The 21809-nt window shown below is 68.9% G+C and overlaps 2 protein-coding genes across 6 annotated transcripts in view; both read left to right on the top strand.

Moving 5' to 3' along the window:
* The first annotated feature begins 960 nt into the window (after window positions 1-960).
* Window positions 961-6806, top strand: GTSF1 (gametocyte specific factor 1). 5 transcript variants are annotated; one of them, XM_074564977.1, is made up of 8 exons: window positions 961-1233; window positions 2250-2376; window positions 2462-2551; window positions 2638-2713; window positions 2830-2946; window positions 4392-4491; window positions 5373-5464; window positions 6501-6791. In XM_074564977.1, the coding sequence occupies exons 1-5, from the start codon at window positions 1006-1008 to the stop codon at window positions 2903-2905; spliced, it is 597 nt and encodes a 198-aa protein (XP_074421078.1). In that variant the 5' UTR covers window positions 961-1005; the 3' UTR covers window positions 2906-2946; window positions 4392-4491; window positions 5373-5464; window positions 6501-6791. The 5 variants fall into 5 exon arrangements, with proteins under 5 accessions (XP_074421078.1, XP_074421076.1, XP_074421077.1 ...); XM_074564975.1 differs by having other exon boundaries at window positions 971-1233; window positions 2830-4491; window positions 6501-6806; XM_074564976.1 differs by having other exon boundaries at window positions 971-1233; window positions 2830-4595.
* Window positions 6807-10873: 4067 nt separating this feature from the next.
* Window positions 10874-21809, top strand: part of ITGA5 (integrin subunit alpha 5) — an 11608-nt gene continuing 672 nt past the window's right edge. Inside the window, 15 exon segments of the mRNA XM_074564783.1 lie at window positions 10874-12548; window positions 13732-13859; window positions 15724-15843; window positions 16063-16161; window positions 16164-16187; window positions 16772-16833; window positions 17130-17142; window positions 17145-17174; window positions 18352-18477; window positions 20333-20377; window positions 20463-20506; window positions 20651-20707; window positions 21312-21364; window positions 21507-21624; window positions 21626-21778. Coding sequence (XP_074420884.1) covers window positions 12355-12548; window positions 13732-13859; window positions 15724-15843; window positions 16063-16161; window positions 16164-16187; window positions 16772-16833; window positions 17130-17142; window positions 17145-17174; window positions 18352-18477; window positions 20333-20377; window positions 20463-20506; window positions 20651-20707; window positions 21312-21364; window positions 21507-21624; window positions 21626-21778 — 1266 coding nt within the window. The 5' untranslated portion in view covers window positions 10874-12354.

The following is a 21809-nucleotide window of genomic DNA, read 5'->3' as shown; positions in this document are numbered from 1 at the left end:
CAGTGCTCAGGGCTCATATAAGACTGCCCAGGGCCCATATAAGATCGCCTGGGCTCCGATAGCACCACCCGGACCCATATAGCACCCCCCAGGGCTCCTATAGCACCGCCTAGGGCTCCTGTAGCACCGCCCTGGCCCATATAGCACCCAATGGCCTCTATAGCACCACCCAGGGCCCCTGTAGCACCACCTGGGCCCACATGGCACCCCTTGGGGCCCCTATAACACCACCCGGGCCCATATAACACTGCCCGGGCTCTATAGCATTGCCCAGGGCCCATATAGCACCACTGAGGGCTCCTATACCACTGTCGGGGCCCATATAACACTGTCTGGGCTCCTATAGCACCCCCAGGGCCCCTGTAGCACCCCCACGGCCTCTATAGCACCCTATAGCACCCCTATAGCACCCCTAGGGACCCCTATAGCACCCCTATGGGCCCTATAGCACCCCCATAGCACCCCTATAGCACCCCCAGGGCCCCTATAGCACCCCTATGGCCCCTAGAGTATCCCCAGGGCCCCTATAGCACCATTATGGCCCTATAGCACCCCTATAGCACCTCTATAGCATCTCTATACCACTCCTATGGGTCCTATATCACCCCCACAGCACCCCTATGTCCTCTATAGCACCCTACAGCACCCCCAAGGCCCCTATAGCACCGCTACAGCACCGTCTGGTCCCCTATAGCACCCCTATAGCACTCCTATACCATCCCCAGGGCCCCTATAGCACCCGTATAGCACCCCTATAGCACCTCTATGGCCCCTGTAGTGCCCCTATAGCATCCCTATCGTACCCTACAGCACCCCTATCGCGCTCCTATGGCCCCTATAGCACCCCTATGGCCCCTACGGCACCCCTACGGCCCCTATAGCACCCTTATAGCACTCCTAGGAGCCCCTATAGCACCCTATAGCACGCCTATAGCACCCTACGGCACGCCCGGGCCCTCGCGGCCGCTCCGCGGGCGCCCCTCGCGGCCGCCCGGCCCCGTTGCCATGGCGAGGGCGGCGCGCGGCGGCCCGCGCAGGCCGCGCCGGAAGCCGGGCGCCGTTGCCGTGGCGACGCGGCGTCGCGCGAGACCCGTTGGGAGCCCGCACGCACAGCGCCGAGTGGCCGGGCCCGGGCTCGCCATGGAGCGGGAGCAGCTCGCCCAGTGCCCTTACGACAGGAGCCACCTCATTCGCGTGTCCCGCCTGCCCTACCACCTCGTCAAGTGCCAGCGGGTGAGCGGGGCCGCGGCCGGGGCCTGCGGGGGGACGGGACGGGACCTACGGGAGCCTGGGGCCTGCTGGGGGCCTGCTGGCGGCCAGAGCCGGGGCCTGATGGGGGCCGGGGTTGGGGTCTACCGGGAACTGGGGCCTGCGGGGGACCGGAGCTGGGGCCTGTGGGGGCCTGGGCCCTGCGGGGGACCGGGGCTGGGACCTACTGGGGGGCTGGGGCCTGCTGGGGGCCGTGGCCAGGTCTGAGACCGGCTGGGGGCCGGGTCCAAGACCTGCTGGGGGCCGGGGCTGGGACCTTCAAGGAGCTGGGTGTTGGGGCCAGGTCCAAGACCTGCTGGGGGCTGCCGTTGGGGTCTGATGGGGGCCGGGGTTGGGGCCTGCTGGGGGCTGCTGGATCTGGGGCTGGGACCTACAGGGGCTTGGGGCCTTCTGGGGGCTGGGGTTGGGATCTGCCGGGGCTTGGGTACTGCTGGGAGCCAGGGTTGGGATCTACAAGGGCCTGGGGCCTGCTGGATTTGGGAGTGGGACCTACAGGGGCTTGGGGACTGCTGGGGGCTGGGACCTAGGGGGGCCTGGGGACTGCTGGGGGCCGGGGTTGGGATCTGCGAGGGCTTGGGGACTGCTGGGGGCCAGGGTTGGGATCTGCGAGGGCCTGGGGACTCCTAGGGGTCGGGGTTGGGGTCTGTGGGGGCTTGGGGACTGCTGGGGGTCGGGGTTGGGGTCTGTGGGGGCTTGGGGACTGCTGGGGGTCGGGGTTGGGGTCTGTGGGGGCTTGGGGACTGTTGGGGGTCGGGGTTGGGGTCTGTGGGGGCTTGGGGACTGCTGGGGGTTGGGGTTGGGGTCTGTGGGGCCTGCGGACTACTGGTGGCCGGGGCCAGGTCTGATACCTGCTGGGGACTAGGTCTGTGGCCTACTGGGGACCAGGATTGGGGCCCGCTGGGGGACCAGGGGTCAGCCATTTCTGAGGCAGAGCCTCCCCCCGCAACCCAGCGCCTCTTGCTTCTCCTCGCCCCCCCCAGAACAACCCGCAGGTGGCCCGCACGCTGGCCACCTGCCCCTTCAACGCCACGCACCGGGTGCCCCGGGCCGAGCTGCAAAGCCATGTCGCCTCCTGCCCCAACAAGTTCCAACTCGACCTCCCCGATGGTACAGCGTGGGCCTCCCCCCTCACCACCCTGGTGGCTGTGCTCCGCTGTGCCCCCCGACACAACTGTCCCCTTGGTCCCCGCAGAAATGAGTGCGTCCATCGGCAACAGGATGAAGCAGACGGAGGTCCCCACGACCTGGCAGCCCCCTCCATGCCAGGAGGACTGGGAGGCTGGTGAGTGTCCCAGGGGTGCCGAGCAGTGCTCCCCACCACCGTGTCACCCCAAGGCTGCCACGTCCCCAACTCCTCACCCTTTGCAGAGCTGGAGAACCTGGAGGACGCCCCGCCATTCATCCTCAACATCAAGCCGAACAACCCGCTGCTCCCATGCCACAGGTAGGAGGCCACAGGGCCGGGGATGTCCCCTCCCTGGGTGCCCACATTCAGGGATGTGTGTCCCCCCCCCGGGGTGCTGCCCACACCAACACCCCTGGTTCTCTCTTGCCCCCCAGCTCTGCCCCGTCAGCACCCGTGAACCTGAGCAGAGGTGGGAGAGCCGCAGGACACCGGGCGGCGGGTGTGGAGTGACGGGCACAGGAGGGACCATGGATGGTGGCAGCAGGACCAGGGCAGAACTCGTTTCTCCCCCAGAACCCAGAAAACGGCAGTGCTGGGGAGGGGGGGGATGCGAAACGGGGCCCCCTGGGCTGCTGCTGCTGGGGGGGGGAGGGTTTTACGCACGGGTTTTATATGCACATTATAAATTTTAAATGCACGGTACAAATTTTAAATGCATGTCACATACCTGTGAGTGTGTGTGGTGTTTCGTCACCCAGGGAAGCCAGAAGGGACCCTGTGGGGTGGGGACCCCCGGCGTGGGTACGGCGTGGGGCCCAGCCTGCCCCGCTCCCCCCCACACTCCCTGCCTGCGCTCCCAGCACCCTCCGCGCTGGCCCCGTCCCTTGTGGCACAGACGGGTTGGGGACAGGGCATGTTGCCCCCCCCTCTTCTGAGGGGGCTCTAACACCATGAAGGGGATGGGGGCAACAGCTCCAGAGCAGTGGGCTGTCACCTCCCCCGGACCTGTCTGTGTCCCTGTAACCTCTCCAGTGTGTCCTCATAACCCCCTGGGCCAGTCCCTGTCTCTGTCACCCCCCCACAGAGGGTCCCCACCACCCCTCGGCTCACCCGTGACCCTGTATTCTCCCAGTATGTCCCTGTATCCCTGCTGGGCCAGCCTACGTCCCTGTCACGCCCCCCAGTGTGTCCCCATACCCCCCCAGTGTATCCCCATAACCCCCTGGGCCAGCCCATGTCCCTGTCACTGCCCCCAGTGTGTCCCCATAACCCCCCCAGTGTATCCCCAAGACCCCCATGTCAAGCCCTTGTTCCTGTCACCCCCCCCCAGTGTGTCTCTGTCACCCCTAGGCTCACCCATGTCCTTGTACCACCCCAGTGTGTCCCTGTCACCCCCCAGTGTGTCCCCGTAAACCCCCTGCCCTGCCTGTGCCCTGTCCCCGTCCCCCCAGGCCCCCGGAGCCCTGCTGTCCCCCCCCAACCACCCCTAAACTCAGGCTGTGGTGGGGACAGCAACAAAGAGGACGACCGGGACCACTCGGTGTGACCAAACCGGCTCAAGGTGACCCCAAACCCCCCCTGGTCCCGGTGCCTGGGGGGGGTGCCCCCCCGCTCTGTCCCTCTCCCACCAAAACAGGCGTTTCCAGGCGGGCACTGCCCAGATTTTGGGCTCAGAAGGGGCTATTTTTGTGCCTCTTGCGCAAGGCGGGCGCCTCGTGCTCGGGCTGTGTCGCAGGGCATTGGGCCGTGGGTTCCCCACCCGGGGTGGGGGGAGCCTCATTACCCACCCCCACCCCCACCCGCCCTCTGCATTCCTCCAAAATATGTGTCACACTGTCCATTCCCCGTGTCACCCCCCCCGCCAGCCCGGCAGTGACACACACCCGTCACACCCAAATTGCTCTTAACCCCAGTGTCACGCCGGGAATGGGGGTGGGGGGGGGGATCCCCCAATCCAACCCCCCCAAGTTAATTCCTTCTCCCCTTCTCCTTCCAGCTGGACGTGTCTGGGTGCGGGGGGACCACCCCCGCCCCCCAGCGCCCCCACCGCGCCGGGAGCTGCGGAGAAGCTCGGAGGAGGCGTCGGATTTGGGGCGGTAACGTGTGGAAATGGGAACCGCGTGTGTCATCCCCGGCCGGGCTCCCTGCCCGCCCCGCTCCCCAGCCTCCCCCCCCCACCCCGCCGACTTTGGAAGGGGGGGTAAAACCTCCTTTTTTTTTTTTTATTTTTTTTATTTTTTTTTTCCCAGTGGTTCACAGGAAGGTCAGATATATATTTTTTTCCCCGTCCGGCGGCGGCTGGCGGTGCGGTGGGGGGGGAATGCGCAGGCGGGGTCGCGTTGGTCCCTCCTGGCCGGGCAGAGAAGGAGTGATCTGGTGTTGCAATTAATTCCTCTCGCGCCGGTGCCAGAAATGCAGCTGCGGAGCGGTTTTCCTGCGACTAATAACTCCCGTTCCCGTCCATCTGGCAGGAGCCGCGCATCCTGGGCTCGGCCCATCTGGGAGACGCTTTTCCTCCCTCCAGCTCCAATCCGGAGCCCGAACGCGAATCGTCTCGCTCCGGCCGCTCCTTCCACAGCCCGAGCACTAACCTTTCCCCGAGGCTGCTTTATTTTCCACCCACCCTATTTTAAATCCATTTATTGAATTTATAAAGGGGTTTTATCCCCCTCTGGCTCAGCGCGGAGAATCGGGACGCCCGTTGCATTTATCTGGGTGAAACGCTTTCTCCGCGCATCCTCCCCGGCCGCAAATTCCGCAGCGGTGCCCGCTTTCCTCTTCGCCGCCAAACCAAAAACGTTTCCCCCGGCTTTCCTTCCCCCCCACCCCTCCCCGCCCCAGGTGGAAAATCATCCCAATCCCGCCTTGCTCCGCAAAGGGTTAAGGAGGAATTTCTCCGGCTTTGTTGCCTCCAGCTTGTTTAAAAGCCTCTGACTGCTTCGGCTTTCGCCTGACATCTCTCCCCTGTGGTTTCCAGAGCAGTTTCATGTGTGCTTCGAACCGTGCCAACAACGGCCTCGCAACACTTTGCCGGCAGTTTTTTCCTCGGAGGAGGGTGGATCCAGCCGGGTAGGTTGGAGGTTGCTTTATTTTCCGGATGGGAAACGACAGGCGTTTCCCCGTGCGCCCCCCCCGCCCCGCCCCCTCCCCCCATTTTTTTCCACCTATTTTTGCTGGTTTGGTTTTTTTTTTTCCCCTCTCAGTCCAGAGCGGTCGGGGATCCCAGAGCGCGGAGCCCTCCCTGGGTGCGAGCCATCGGGTCTTTTCCTTCAAAAAGAGGGAAAAGCCGGCCCTTTTTTTTTTTTTTTTCTTTTTTTTTTTTTTTTTTTTGGTGGCGGCACAGCTACATGTCACCTCCAGCGTCCCCTGCGGCGTCCAGCCCTGCCGTGGCACAGCCACGCTTTGGGGACGGTGGCTCTTGGCTCCCCCCCCGTCCAAGGAAGGTCCCGCCGTGTCGCGGGGCTTCTCCGCGCTACGCTTTTTTGGGGTGATTTTAGGCCTTTTTGGTCTCGCCCCGCGTGCTTTAACCGCTTCTCCCTGTTCTGTTCCGCACGCAGCGATGAAACATCCCGTGTGTGTCCCCCCCTACCCTCGCGCAACCCGGGGGCGCCTGCCCCAGACCCCCCCCCTCCAGCGCGGGCTGGGGTGACCGGTGCCACGTGGAGCCGTGAGTACCGGCTCTCCCCCAGTCACACCAGTTCCCCACCAAAATTCCCCTCGTTTTTAACCAGCTGTGATTCAACGTCCAGCATTGCTCTGCTGCTGGGGAGGGGGGGAGGCGGGGGGGTGGGGGAAACACAAAAAAAAAAAAAAAAACAAAAAAACAACATTTACTGTCAAACTGTGTCCGAAAGCGGCAGGAAAAGGAAGAGGGCAGGAACCGGCGAGCGTCTGGCCATCGCGGGCAAATGGCTGCGCCGAGGCCTCGACTCGCCAGGGACTTTGAAGTCACCGTCACCGGGGGGGGGCAGTTTGGAGAAGCCTCGTCCCCTCCCTGCCCCCCAGCAGCACCCCAGCCCCGGGGGGGTTGCCCTGGTGGGAATCGCACCCCGTGAAGCCTTTTTGGGGTAGATCTTTACACTTTTTTCGCTTTTTATCTCCGCAGCTCACGGGGATCCCTCCCTCCCGCCGAGGTTTGGCTCTCGCCCCCGCCGTGTGTCCCCCCCCCAGGCCCTCAACTGGGGGACGGATCCTGCCCCACTGCGGGCACCTCCTGGGTTCGTCCCCAGCACCGCGGGGTGATGGGGGGGGGGGGTGTGTGCTCGTCGCCGCAGGAAATTAAGCGGAAAAACAACAAATGCCCAGAAACAGCGGGGCTGGGTGAGGAGGGCTGGGCAGCGTCCGGCCCCCCACCCCCACTCGCCACACAAGCACTAAAACGACTGGTTTTAGCCTCAAAACGGCCCCCCCCGCTTGATTCTGGGTTAATCACGGCCGCGTTACGGGGTGTTTTACACCATATTGGGACACCGAAAAGGGTCAAAAAAGGGGGTGGGAGCCCAGTGACGGCGGGGTGTCCCCGAGTGATGTCAGGGTGTCCCCAGGCTGCCTGGGACGCTGGCCAAAAATGGAGGGGGGGGGTGTGAAATGGTCCCGGTGCCCCCTGCCCCCCTCCCCCCACCCCGTGCTTCCTGGGAGGGGGGCTGTGACCCAAACGGGGGGGTGCTGGGGGGTCGTGTGTGCACACACACGCGTGTAAGGGGGTGTCCACACCACGCGTGTGCCGTGGGTCCCCGTGTTCCTGTCCCTGGGTCCCCCTGGGTCCCCCCCACCCCCCCCGGGGCTCTGCCCAGGAGCGTGCGCGTGTTTACGCACACGTGTCCGCTCACCCAAACACGTGTGCGCACACACGCTTACACACGCGTGTGCAGGCCCAGCCCCGGCCCTGCAGCGCCCACGGCAGTGCCAGCGCCGACAGCGCCACCGGCACACGCCTGCGTCGGCCGCAGCGGTGCCACCTCCGTCCCCTGGCCCTGCCCGTGCCCCTGCCGGCCCCCCCATTCCCGCCACCACCCCCCCACCCCCCCCCCGGCACAGGGGCCCCCCGGGGCTGGCCGGGTGCCCGGCTCCCCAACGCCTGCAGCCGCCAGCGCCTTTTTGGGAAGCAGCCGGCGCGCGGGGCCGCATCCGTCCCCGGGCCCCGCGCCAGCCCCGGGGCCTCCCGCCAACACCCTCCGCACGGGGAAACTGAGGCCTGGCACCCACCGGGCACCCGGAGGGTCCCACCCGCGCCCCCACCCCCGGGGCTGCCCCGGTGTCACCGGTGCGTGTCCCCCCCGTCATCCGCCCCGCTGTCACCCTGCGTCCCCCCAACCCATTGGGGTGCCCCACCGTGGCCTCCCCCCCCCCGCCCCAGCAGGCGCTGCCCCAGCCGGGGGGGTGGGGGTGACGTGGCCCCCGCTGTCGGCCCAGGCTATATAGGGGCTGGCGGCGCTGGTGAGTCAGGCCCGGGGCCCCCCCGGCCCCCCCGGTGACTCAGGGACGCTCCCCGGCACTGGCCATACTTAGCCGGGAGCAGCCGAGCCCTGACCCCCCCGCGCCGGCACCCCCCAGCCAGGGTGGGGCTGTGGGGATGGGGGGGCCTGGGGGTGGCACCCATAGGGTGTCAGGGGGGTGGGGGGGGCCGTGGAGGGTCCCAGGGGTGGGTCCATGGGGGTGGCACCCATGGGATGTCCCCAGAATGGGGCTGTGGGGATGGGGGAGCATGGGGACGGCACCCATGGGGTGTCCCAGGGACGGGGGTCACAAGGGTGGGGGGGCCCTGGGGTGTCCCAGGGATGGGGTCCATGGGGGTGGCACCCATGGGGTGTCCCGGGGGTGGGTCCATGGGGGTGGCACCCATGGGGTGTCCCCAGAATGGGGCTGTGGGGATGGAGGACCATGGGGACGGCACCCATGGGGTGTCCTGGGGGTGGGGACAGTGGGGACGGGGTGGCCCTGGGGTGTCCCAGGGATGGGGTCCATGGGGATGGCACCCATGGGATGTCCCAGGGATGGGGGGCCATGGGGTGTCCATGGAATGTGACCATGGAGATGGCACCCATGGGGTGTCATGGGGATGAGGACAGAGGGGACGGGGGGGGCCCTGAGGTGTCCCAGGGACGGCTCCATGGGGATGGCACCCACGGGGTGTCCCAGGGGTGGGGACAGTGGGGATGGGGTGGCCACGGGGATGGGGGGCCATGGGGAAGGCACCCATGGGGTGTCCCTGGGATGGGACCGTGGGAACTGGGAGGCCATGGGGACAGCACCGTGGGGTGTCCCCGGGTTGCAGGCCACAGCGTCAGCACCCACGGGGAAGGGGGTGGCCCCGGATCAGGCTCCCCCAGCCCAGGGGGGACACGAAGGCACGAGTGGCACAGCCTGGGGACACGGGGATGGGACCCGGGGGGAGTGTGAGCGAGGGGACAGGGCCAGGCCGTGTGCGCACGAGGGGACGGTGTCAAGGACACACGTGTGTGTAAGGAGATGGTGTCAGGGCACACGCGTGCTCAAGGGGACGGTGTCAGGACACACGTGTGCGCGAGGGGAGGGTGTTGGGGCACACGCGTGTGCACGAGGGGAGGGTGTCAAGGACATGCGTGCGCAAGGGGACGGTGTCAGGGCACACGCGTGTGCGCAAGGGGACGGTGTCAGGACACGTGTGTGCGAGGGGACGGTGTCGGGGCACACGCATATGCACAAGGGGACGGTGCCAGGGCACATGCGTGCACGAGGGGAGGGTGTCAGGGCACACGTGTGTGCGCAAGGGGACAGCGTCAGAGCACACGCGTGTAAGGGGACAGTGTCAGGACACACGTGCACAAGGAGACAGTGCGAGGGCACACACGTGTGTAAGGGGACGGTGTCAGGGCACACATGGGCACGAGGGGAGGGTGTCAGGGCACACGCGTGTGCGCAAGGGGACGGTGTCAGGACACATGTGTGCGAGGGGACGGTGTCGGGGCACACGCATATGCACAAGGGGACGGTGCCGGGGCGCACGCGTGCACGAGGGGAGGGTGTCAGGGCACACGTGTGTGTAAGGGCCAGGTGTCAGGACACGTGTGCATGAGGGGAGGGTGTCGGGGCACACGTGTGTGCGCAAGGGGACAGCGTCAGGGCACACGCGTGTAAGGGGACAGTGTCGGGACACACACGTGCACGAGGGGACAGTGCGAGGGCACACGCATGTGTAAGGGGACGGTGTCAGGGCACACATGGGCACGAGGGGAGGGTGTCAAGGACATGTGTGCACGAGGGGAGGGTGTCGGGGCACACGCGTGTGCGCGGGGCCGTGCCAGCGCGGGGCCAAGCGTGCGAGGGCAGGAAAGGCCCCGGCGCCAGCGCATTGTTCGCTGCCCGCCCCTCGCTTCCCCCCCCCCTCCCCCAGGCCACGGAAACGTCCCCATTGTCCCCACGGCCACCGCCCCCGGGGGGGGGTGGGGGGGTGGGCAACACGCACCCCCCCCCCCCACCCACACGCGTGTGCGGGCTCCCACGCCGACCCCCCCCCACCCACCCCGGGGCGGGGGGGGGGGGACACACAACACAGCACCCACGGCGGGGTGCTGGGCAGGGGACGAGGGTGGGGGGCCGGGGGGAGGCCCTGGACGCCGGGACCCCCCCCCCCCGAGCCCCCCGAGCCCCCCGGCCCAGCTGCCGCCATTGCATCAGCGGCGCAGGAATGCGGCCGCCCCGCTGCAGGCGTGCGAGGCCCCCGGCGCCCCCCCCCCCCCGCACCCCCCACCCCCCCCCGGCCCCCTCGTACGCCCGGGCACCCCCTATCGCACGGGGGACGATGGCGGGGGGGGGGGGGGGGGTTGTCCCCACCCCGGACAGGGGGGTCCCGGCCTGGGCACGAGCACGTGGAAGGTGGGGGGGGGACGGACACAGCGGTTTCACTCAGGCGTGGGGACAGCAAAGGTGGCGGGGGGGGGGGGACACACACCTGGGGGGCACCACCACCGCCCCTCGCCCCGGGGCAGGGACCTGGGGTGCCGGTGTGTGTCGTCCCCCCCCCCGCCCCCGTGGGGGTCCCGGCCCCCCCCCGTCCGGCCGCGTGGGAACGGCTCCAGCTCCGGCTCCGTTTCCGCTGTTTCCTTCCAGGAAGCGGCAGCGGGATCCGGACACCCCCCCCCCCACCCCCGCCGTGTCCCCTTCCTCCCCCCCCCCACCGTGTCCCCTTCCTCCCCTGGCTGTCCCCAGCCCTGTCCCACTCCCGTCCGCCGTGTCCCTGCTGCCCCTCCCCGGTGCCCTGTGTGTCCCCCCCCCCATGTCCTCCAGTGTCCCACTGGTGTCCTGTGTCCCATGCCCGTCCCCCCTCCCCGCCCCCCACCTTGTGCCTGTCCCACCTGGGTCCCCCCATGGCGTCCTGTGTCCCTTTGTCCTCTCAGTGGCCCAGTATTCCCAGTGTCCCAGTGTCCTCAGTGTCCCAGTCCCCCCTGTGTCCCAGTGTCCCAGCATGCCCTGCTGTCCTGTGCCCCCCCCCGCCGTGTCCTCCGTGTCCCCTCGTCCCCCCGTGTCCTCCATGCCCCGTGTCCCCTCGTCCCCCCGTGTCCTCCATGCCCCGTGTCCCCTCGTCCACCCGTTGTCCCAGCACCCCCCAGTGTCCTGCCCACCATGTCACCTGGGGGCTCAACCCCCCTGTCCCAGTCCCCTCACTGGTGTCCTGTGTCCTCGGTGTCCTGTGTCCCCTCACCCCCCCCCACAGTGTCCCATTTTCCCCCTCACAGTGTCCCAGTGCCCGGTGTCCCGTTGCCACCCAGGTTCCTGTCTCCCCCCGTCCCTCGATGTCCCCACAGTGTCCCCTTCCCCTCGGTGCGACCCCAGTCTCCCAGTTCCTGCTCTCCCAGTCCTTCCCAGTGTCCCAGTCCCCCGCAAGTGTCCTGGACCCTGGTGTCCCTGTTCCCAGTGTCCCGGTCCCCTCGGGTGTCCCAATTCCTGGTGTCCTGGGCCCACCAGTGTCCCCGCAGTGTCCCTGTTCCTGGTGTCCCAGTCACCCTTGCGTATCCCAGTCCCCGGTATCCCTGCTCCCGGTGTCCTGGTGCCCCTTGAGTGATCTGGTCACCAGTATCCAGTGTCCTGGTGTCCCTCAGGTGTCCCTGTCCCCAGTGTCCCGGTGACCACAGGGTATCCCGGTGCACCGGGGATGTCCCTGTCCCTGATGTCTCAGTGCCCCAGGGTGTCCCCATCCCTGATGTCCTGGGGTGTCCCAGTGACCCTTGAGTGTCCCAGTGTCCCTCAGGTGTCCCAGTCCCTCCAGAGTGTCCTGGTGCCCTGGGGATGTCCCCATCCCTGATGTCCAGGTGTCCCAGGGTGTCCCAGTGTCCCTTGGGTGTCCCAGTCCCTGGTGCCCCGGTCCCTCTGGAGTGTCCCTGTGCCCCAGGGGTATCCCAGTCCCTGGTGTCCCAGTGTCCCAGAGTGTCCTGGTGGCCCCAGGATCTCCTGCTCCCTGGTGTCCCGCTCCCCCCGGGATGTCGCGGTGCCCTCTCAGTGTGCCGGTGCCCCCGGGGGGGGGCCAGTCCCCGGTGTCCCCCTCCCCTTGGGATGTCCCAGTGCTCCAGGGGTGTCCCGGCCCCTGGTGTCCCACTCCCCCAGGAGTGTCCCAGTGTCGCGGGGTGTCACAGTCCTTGGTGTCCTGCTCCCCCCGGGATATCCCGGTGCCCCCGGGGTGTCCCAGTCCCCGGTGTCCCGCTCCCCCCGGGATGTCCTGCTCCCCCTGGGATGTCCCACTCCCCCTGGGATGTCCCGATGCCCCGGGGGTGTCCCGGCCCCTGGTGTCCCGCTCCCCGCGGGATGTCCCGGTGCCCCCGGCTCCCCCGTCCCGCCGCGGTGCGGTGCCGGTGCCGGTGCCCGGCGGGGCTCTGGCTCCTCCCCGGTGAGTCACGGCGGGGCGGAGCGGGCCGGGCCCCCCGGGCACTTTCCGAGGGGACTCGGGAGCGGGAGGCAGCGCCGAGCCCGGCCAGCCCCGCTCCGCCATGGCCCCGGCCGCGGCCCCCCCGCGCCGCCCCCGGCCCCGGCCGCTGCTGCTGCCGCTGCCGCTGCTGCTGCTGCTGCCGCCGCTGCCCGTCGCTGCCTTCAACCTGGAGGAGTCGCGGCCCGTCACCTTTCGTGGGGCCCCCGGGTCCCTCTTCGGCTTCGCGTTGGACTTTTACCTGCCCCGGCCCCGCAGGTACCGGGAGCGACACCGGGAACGGCACCGGGAGCGGCACAGGGACGGGACGGGAGCGGGAGCGGGAGCGGGAGCGGCACAGGGACGGGTCCGGGCAACCGGGAGCGGCCCCGGGAACTGGGCAGGGAACCGGCCCCCGGGCAGCGGGAGGGGAGCGGGAGCGGACACCGGGAACGGAACGGAGCCCCCGCGGGAGGGAGCGGGACGGGGAACGGGCGGGCCCGGGACCGGCCCGGCGGGATGGGGAGCGGCCCCGGGAGCGGGGCGGGGGCGGCGAGGGGGGCGGTGGGGAACGAGGACCGGGAACGGGGACCGGGAACCGGGGGCGGGGTGGGGTAACGGGACCGGGGCATCGGGAATGGGGAAAGGGAACCGACGGGAAACGGGACCGGGAATGGGAAACGGGAAGCGGGACGGAGTAACGGGAACCGGGAACGGGGCAGAAACCGGGAAGCGGGGACGGGGCGGTCCCGGGAACCGGGTTGAAGTAACGGGAACCGGCAACACTCCGGCCCCGGGGGGCTCCGGCGGGGCTGAGGGCACCGGGGGGGGGTTTGAGCCCCGGCTCCCCCCTCGCCCCGCTCCGGCCCCCGCCGGTGGTCCCGGGGCCCCGTAGCCCCCGGCCGGAGCGTTTCCTGTAACCGGAGCCGGGAGCTGCCCCCGGGGGGCGGAGGGGGGGGGTCGGGGGGGGGTGTCTCAGGCGTCCGGGCACGGCCCTACCCCCCCCGACCCCCCCCGACCCCCACGCGTGACCTGCACCCCAGGGTCCCGTCCCCCCCCCCGGGACCCCGGGGGATGGGGGGCGCAGAGGGGCCGGGGGCACCCATAGGGTGGTCCTGGGAGCCACTGGGTGTCCCCAACCTTCCCCCCCCGCTCCCATGGTGGGTGCCCCACCACCACCCCACGGCCGTGGGTGGTTTCGGCGCTTCCTCTCCCCCACGGAGCCGGAAGGGGTCACCCAGGCCCGGCCCCATGGCCTGAGTTGGGGGGGACACACATACACGCGGGGGGGCCACAGAGGTTTCCCTCCTGTCCCCCGCTGCCCCAGGACACCCCCACTCCAGGGCTCCTGCGTCCCCCCCATCCTGGGGTGCCCCGGGGGTGACGGCCACTGTGTCCCCATGGGGACAGTCCTGTCCCCCCACCGAGCATCCCACTCACCCCCCCCCCCCCCCTCCAACAGCGTCAGCATCCTGGTGGGTGCCCCCAAGGCCAACACGAGCCAGCCCAATGTCACCCAGGGAGGGGCCGTCTACCACTGCCCCTGGCCCCCCGGTGACGAATGCACCCCCATCGACTTCGACCACATCGGTAAGGGGATGGGGACACGGGTGGGGACAGGACCCCCCCCGAGCATGGGGACAGGGTGGGGGACACGGGTGGGGGACAAGGATGGGGACACAGGTGGGGACAGTCCTCCCGGGCACGGGAACAGGGTGGGGGACACGGGTGGGGGAAAGGATGGGGACACAAGTGGGGACAGGACCCCCCTGAGCATGGGGACAGGGTGGGGGACAAGGATGGGGGACAAGGATGGGGACACAGGTGGGGACAGTCCTCCCGGGCACGGGAACAGGGTGGGGGACACGGGTGGGGGAAAGGATGGGGACACAAGTGGGGACAGGACCCCCCTGAGCATGGGGACAGGGTGGGGGACAAGGATGGGGACACGAGTGGGGACAGGACCCCCCCTGTGCATGGGGACAGGATAGGGGACACAGGTAGGGGACAAGGATGGGGACACAAGTGGGGTCAGGACCCCCTGAGCATGGGGACAGGGTGGGGGACACAGGATGAGGATGGGGACAGAGGTGGGGACAGTCCTCCTGGGCATGGGGACAGGGTGGGGGACAAGGATGGGGACACAGGTGGGGACAGTCCTCCTGGGCATGGGAACAGGGTGGGGGACACGGGTGGGGGAAAGGATGGGGACATGAGTGGGGACAGGACCCCCTGAGCATGGGGACAGGGTGGGGGACAAGAATGGGGACATGAGTGGGGACAGTACGCCCCTGAGCATGGGGACAGGGTGGGGGACACAGGTAGGGGACAAGGATGGAGACACGAGTGGGGACAGGACCCCCTGAGCATGGGGACAGGGTGGGGGACACAGGATGAGGACGGGGACAGAGGTGGGGACAGTCCTCCTGGGCATGGGGACAGGGTGGGGGACAAGGATGGGGACACGAGTGGGGACAGGACCCCCTGAGCATGGGGACAGGGTGGGGGACAAGGATGGGGACACGAGTGGGGACAGGACCCCCTGAGCATGGGGACAGGGTGGGGGACACAGGCAGGGGACAAGGATGGGGACACGAGTGGGGACAGGACCCCCCCTGTGCATGGGGACAGGATGGGGGACACAGGTAGGGGACAAGGATGGGGACACAAGTGGGGTCAGGACCCCCCCTGGGCATGGGGACAGGGTGGGGGACAAGGATGGGGACACAAGTGGGGACAGGACCCCCCTGAGCATGGGGACAGGGTGGGGGACACAGGATGAGGATAGAGGTGGGGACAGTCCTCCTGGGCATGGGGACAGGGTGGGGGACAAGGATGGGGACACGAGTGGGGACAGGACCCCCTGAGCATGGGGACAGGGTGGGGGACACGGGTGGGGGACAAGGATGGGGACACGAGTGGGGACAGGACCCCCCTGAGCATGGGGACAGGGTGGGGGACACGGGTGGGGGATGAGGGTGGGGACGGTCCTCCCGGGCATGGGGACAGGGTGGGGGACAAGGATGAGGACAGGAGTGGGGACAGGACCCCCCGGGTGTGGGGACAGAGCGAGGACACGGGTGGGGGACGGGGACATGGGTGGGGATGTGCCCCCCCCACCCCGGGCATGGGGACAGAGATGCGGGTGGGGAACGAGGATGGGGACACGGTGGGGACAAGGGTGGGGGACAGGGCCGAGGACATGGGTGGGGACGGGACAGGGATGAGCATGGCCGGGGCCAGGCCCCCCCCTACGGACCCCTCCAGCAGCCCCCCCAGCCCCACGTCATCGTCCCCCATGGCCATGTGTCCCCCCTCCCCCGTGGCCTTGGCACCGCCTGGTTAATGATAAACCTGGGGGGAGCGGTGGGTGCTGGGGGGGGGTGGGGGGTCCCATGGGTGCTGCGGCAGCGGGTGCCGGCCTGACCCCTGCTTTCCCCGCCCCCCCCCCCAGGGACCCGCACCCACGACTTCGGGGGCAACAACACGGAGACCCCCGACCCCGTCGAGTTCAAGTCCCTGCAGTGGTTCGGGGCCACCGTGCGGGCACACAACGCCTCCATCCTGGTACGGGGCAGGGGGGGCACAGGGGGGGGCACGGGGGGGGGGGGCTGCTCATGGGGCAGGCGGGGGTCACTGGGGAGGGTGAGCGGGGAGCACGGAGGGAGCAGGAGGGTCGGTCTGTGTGTGGACCCCCCCCACCTCCCCCGTGCCCCCCCCCACCCCATGTATCTCGTCGTCATCATGTGTGTCCCCCCCGCCCCCCCCCTCCTCCCCCCCCCCCCCGCCCCAGGCTGCGCCCCGCTGTACAGCTGGAGCCCCCCCAAGGAGGAGGGGGGGGGCCGGGAGCCGGTGGGCACCTGCTTCCTCTCCATCGGCAACTTCTCCAAGTTCGTGAATACGCGCCGTGCCGCTCAGGTGTGACACCCCCCCCCCACGCCCCCCCCCCCCCCCCCCAGACCCACAGGCAGCCTCTGGGCACCCCCCGCCCGGCACCCACGGGTGGCACCACTGGATACCCCCCCGCCCCCGGCCCAGCACCCCCATAAGCCCCTGCCTGGCGCCCCTGGGCATCACCGCCCCCCCCCCCATGCCCAGCACCCCAGGGTGACCCCCCCCCCGGACACTGCCTGGACACACTGGGACCCCTGACCCCCCCCATAGCCCCCCAGGCAGCACCCATGGGATCCCTGATCCCCCATAGCGCCCCAGCCAGCACCCATGGGACGCCAGGCACCCCCAGCTGGTGACCCCCCCATGGCCCCCCAGCCAGCCCCCATGGGACACCTGACCCCCCAGCCTGGCACCCTGGGGGCTGACCCCCCCATGGCCCCCCAGCCAGCCCCCATGGGACCCCTGACCCCCCCATAGCCCCCCAGCCAGCACCCATGGGACCCTGGGCAGCCCCAGCAGGTGACCCCCCCCTGGCCCCCCAGCCAGCCCCCATGGGACCCCAGGCCCCCCCAGCCCCCCCAACAGCCCCCCCCCCTTTCTCCCCACAGACCTGAACTCCGCGGCCGGGCAGGGCTACTGCCAGGGGGGCTTCAGCGCCGAGTTCACCCAGGTGGGGGCACGGGGGGGCACGGGGGGGGCACAGGGGGCATGGGGGGCACGGGGGATATAAGGGGACATGGGGGGGTACCGTGGGGATGGGGGGGTGAGGGCGTGGAGGGGCAGGGGTCCAGGGGGGTAATGGGGTGGTGGTGGTGGGGGGTATATTGGGGGTCACTGTTTGGGGGGGGGGGGCGGTATGTGGGGGTAGGGGGGTATAATGGGGTCTGGGGGCAATAGGGGGTGGGGGCGGGGGGCCCTGGCGGGTGCCCCAGGCTGAGGGGGGGCCCCCCCCCGGTCTCTCCGCAGACGGGACGGGTGCTGCTGGGGGGCCCGGCAGCTACTTCTGGCAAGGTGAGACCCCAGCCCCTGCCCGTCCCTCATTGTCCCCAAACTCCCCTCATTGTCCCTAAACGCCTCTGATTGTCCCTAAACCCCCCTGCCTAGACACCCCCACCCGCCCCAATTGTCCCCAAACTCCCCTGATTGTCCCCAAACTCCCCTGCCCGTCCCTGCCTGTCCCTGATTGTCCCCAAAATCCCCTGATTGTCCCCAAACTCCCCTGTCTGTCCCCGGACACCCCCACCTGCCCCGATTGTCCCTACCCACTGCCTGTCCCTGATTGTCCCCAGACTCCCCTGATTGTCCCCAAACTCCCCTGCCTGCCGCTGCCTGTCCCTGGTTGTCCCTAAACTCCCCTCATTGTCCCCAAACTCCCCTGCCTGTCCCTAGACACCCCCACCTGCCCCGATTGTCCCTAAACTCCTCTGATTGTCCCTAAACCCCCCTGCTGAGACACCCCCACCCACCCCAATTGTCCCCAAACTCCCCTCATTGTCCCCAAACTCCCCTGCCCGTCCCTGCCTGTCCCTGATTGTCCCCAAAAATCCCCTGATTGTCCCCAAACTCCCCTGTCTGTCCCCGGACACCCCCACCTGCCCTGATTGTCCCTAAACCCCACTGCCTGTCCCTGATTGTCCCCAAACTCCCCTGATTGTCCCCAAACTCCCCTGCCTGTCCCTAGACACCCCCACCTGCCCCGATTGTCCCTAAACTCCTCTGATTGTCCCTAAACCCCCCTGCCGAGACACCCCCACCCGCCCCAATTGTCCCCAAACTCCACTCATTGTCCCCAAACTCCCCTGCCCGTCCCTGCCCGTCCCTGATTGTCCCCAAACTCCCCTCATTGTCCCCAAACTCCCCTGCCCGTCCCTGCCCGTCCCTGATTGTCCCCAAACTCCCCTGATTGTCCCCAAACTCCGCTGCCTGTCCCTAAACTCCTCTGATTGTCCCTAAACCCCCCTGCCTAGACACCCCCACCCGCCCCAATTGTCCCCAAACTCCCCTCCTTGTCCCCAAACTCCCCTGCCTGTCCCTAGACACCCCCACCTGCCCCCATTGTCCCCGAACTCCCCCGATTGTCCCTGAACCCCCCCGCCCGCCCCCGTCCCCCCCTCCCTCGCCCCCCCCGTCCCCCCGCCGGCGCGGCGGGCAGCACCCCTGGGTGCTGAGGGGCCACCCGCGCCCCCAGGGCAGGTGATGTCGGCGACGCAGGAGCAGATCGCGGCCTCCAGCTACCCCGAGTACTTCATCCAGGAGGTGGCCGGGCAGCTCCAGACGCGCCAGGCGGCCCCCACCCACGACGACAGCTACATGGGTCTGCCTGGGGACGGGGGACACGTGGGGACACGTGGGGACACGTGGGGACAGCTACATGGGTCTGCTTGGGGATGGGGGACGGGGGACAGGGGACACTTGGGGACAGCTACATGGGTCTGCATGGGGACAGGGGACATGGGGACACGTGGGGACAGCTACATGGGGCTGCATGGGGACGGGGGACAGGGGACATGGGGACACGTGGGGACAGCAACATGGGTCTGCCTGGGGACAGGGGACAGGGGACATGGGGCTGCCAGGGGACAGGGGGGACAGGGGCACAGGGGACATGGGGACACATGGGGACACTACATGGGTCTGCATGGGGATGGGGGACAGGGGACACTTGGGGACAGCTACATGGGTCTGCATGGAGACAGGGGACATGGGGACACGTGGGGACAGCTACATGGGGCTGCATGGGGACAGGGGACATGGGGACACGTGGGGACAGCTATATGGGGCTGCATGGAGACAGGGGACAGAGGACATGGGGACACGTGGGGACAGCTACACGGGTCTGCCTGGGGACAGGGGACATGGGGCTGCCAGGGGACAGGGGGGACAGGGGCACAGGGGACATGGGGACACATGGGGACAGCTACATGGGTCTGCATGGAGACAGGGGACATGGGGACACGTGGGGACAGCTATATGGGGCTGCATGGAGACAGGGGACAGAGGACATGGGGACACGTGGGGACAGCTACATGGGTCTGCCTGGGGACAGGGGACAGGGGACACATGGGGACGGCTGCATGGGGACAGGGGGACAAGGGACATGGGGACACATGGGGACAGCTACATGGAGCTGCATGGGGACAGGGGGACATGGGGACAAGTGGGGACAGCTACATGGGGCTGCATGGGAACGGGGGACGGGGGGACAGTGGACGTGGGGACAAGTGGGGACAGCTACATGGGTCTGCCTGGGGACACGGGACAGGGGGACATGGGTCTGCATGGGGACGGGGGACATGGGCATGGGGACACTTGGGGACAGCTACATGGATCTGCCTGGGGACAGGGGACATGGGGCTGCATGGGGACGGGGGACAGGGGGGACGGGGCATGGGGACACGTGGGGACAGTTACAGGGGTCTGCCGGGGGACAGGGGGACAGGGGACATGGGGACACTTGGGGACAGCTACATGGGTCTGCATGGGGATGGGGGACAGGGGGACAGGGGGGACACGGGCATGGGGACACATAGGGACAGCTACACGGGTCTGCCTGGGGACGCAGGACAGGGGGACATGGGGCATGGATGACACGGGCATGGGGACATGGAGGACATTGGGGACGGGGACGTGGGAGGACAGGGACACAGGGAAGATGGAAATGGGGGCATGGGGGGACAGGGCATGGGGATATGGGGACAAGGGGGGACAGGGGCATGGGGGGACAGGGCATGGGGATATGGGGACAAGGGGGGACAGGGGCATGGGGGACATGAGGACACAGGAGACAGGGGCATGGGGACATGGGGCATGGGGACATGGGAGGACGGGGAGAGGGGCAGGGGACATGGGGCACGGGGGACATGGGGGGACAGGGGCACACAAGGGGCATGGGGGCACGGGGACAAGGGAGACAGGGACAGAGGTGATGGGGACACGGGGACACAGGGACACGGGGACACAGGGACATGGGAAAGGGGCACAGGGTACAGAGAGACACGGACATCGGGGACAGGGACACGGGGGCAGGAGGGCACGGAGGAGGGACATGGGGACAGGGCCGGGGGGGCACAGTGACACGGGGGGGGCAGGATGGCACTGGGGAGGCGGGAGTCGGGGTGGCATCAGTGGCCCGGGGTGACAAGGCGGGTGACACCGCTGCCCCCTCCCAGGCTACTCGGTGGCGGTCGGCGAGTTCAGCGGGGACACGACGCAAGGTGGGTGCCACCAGGGTGACGTGGCGGGGGGGGGTGGGGGGGTGTCACAGGCAACCCCCTGACGGGGTCACTTTGTCCCTTGCAGACTTCGTGGCTGGTGTCCCCAAGGGCAACCTCACCTACGGCTACGTAAGGCTGCGGGGACACGGGGGGGACACCGGGGGGGGGGTCGGGGGGGGCAGCGGGGGGTGGGAGAGGGGGGGGCCTGGCTGTCTGGGTTCCCTGACCGCTGCCGCAGTGTCCCCCCCCCTCCCTTGTCCCCCGTGTCCCCAGGTCACCATCCTCAATGGCACCAACATGAAGTCCCTGTACAACTTCTCGGGGGAGCAGGTGGGGCCGGGGGGGGGCCCTGGGGGGGGTCGGGGGCGGGGGGGGGCGTGGAGGTTGGGGTGGGGGGCGGGGGGGGGGTCCCAGGCCAGGGTTGGGGGGGCCCACCTGGGGTTCTGGGTGTCCCCAGTGTGTCCTGGGTGCAATGGAGGGGGGGGGGGGGGGCGTCCCGCAGAGGGTGGGGGGCACCCATGTATGGGGGGGGCACCATGTGTGGGGGTGGGAGCACCCGTTATATTGGGGGGGAGGGGGGGGCCACCCGTGTATGGGGGGGGGGCACCTGGGCATGGTGGGGGGCACCCATGTATGGGGGGGACACTTCTCAGAGTGGGGGCACCCATATATTGGGCGGGGGGCACCCATGGATGGGGGGGGGGCACTTCTCGGGGGGGGGGCACCTGGGCATGGCGGGGGGCACCCATGTATGGGGGGGGGGCACCTGGGCATGGCGGGGGGGTGCCCAAGCAGGGGGGGTGGGGGGGGCACCCCTACACATTGGGAGCATCCACAGGGGGTGGGGGGCACCCACGCAGGTTGAGCGGGGGGGGGGGGGTGGGGGCCCCCCCCCATGACCCCCCCCATGACCCCCCCATGACCCCCCCATCAGATGGCAGCCTATTTCGGCTACGCCGTGGCAGCCACCGACGTGAACAATGATGGGTGAGTGCCCCCCCCGGCCCCATGCCTGCTCTCTGGGCACCCATGGGTGCCCCCCCCCCCCATCCCACCCCTGGGGTGTGTGTGTTGGGGGGGGGGTCGTGGTGGTGGGTCGCGGGGGGGCTCTGACGGCCGTTGCCCGCAGACTGGCCGACCTGCTGGTGGGGGCCCCCCTCTTCATGGCGCGGAGCGGGGGGGGGCGGGTGCAGGAGGTGGGCAGGGTGTACCTGTACCTGCAGCAGCGGCGGGGGGGGGGGGAACCTGCCCGACCCCCCCCCCGCCATGGCACCCGCCCCCGCCATGGCCCTCACCGGGCCCCAGGAGTTTGGGCGCTTCGGCAGCGCCATCGCCCCCCTGGGAGACCTGGACCTGGACGGCTACAACGGTGGGTGCTGGGGGGGGGGGGGCACGGGGGGGGCACAGGGTGGGGGGGGGTACAGGAGATGGA

Source organism: Larus michahellis, chromosome 22, assembly GCF_964199755.1.
Source record: "Larus michahellis chromosome 22, bLarMic1.1, whole genome shotgun sequence".
NCBI lineage: Eukaryota > Metazoa > Chordata > Aves > Charadriiformes > Laridae > Larus > Larus michahellis.
Note: the sequence above shows the minus strand (reverse complement) of the source record. Positions and strands in the feature narration are given on the sequence as shown.

Excerpts from the sequence above, each read along its gene's own strand:
- GTSF1 (XM_074564972.1), top strand. The coding sequence starts at position 2,923 with ATGGATGGTGGCAGCAGGACCAGG. Across the intron at positions 2,947-4,391 it reads ATGGTGGCAGCAGGACCAGG|CTGGACGTGTCTGGGTGCGG; the intron begins GCAGAACTCGTT and ends TTCTCCTTCCAG. Across the intron at positions 4,492-5,372 it reads GAGGCGTCGGATTTGGGGCG|AGCAGTTTCATGTGTGCTTC; the intron begins GTAACGTGTGGA and ends TGTGGTTTCCAG.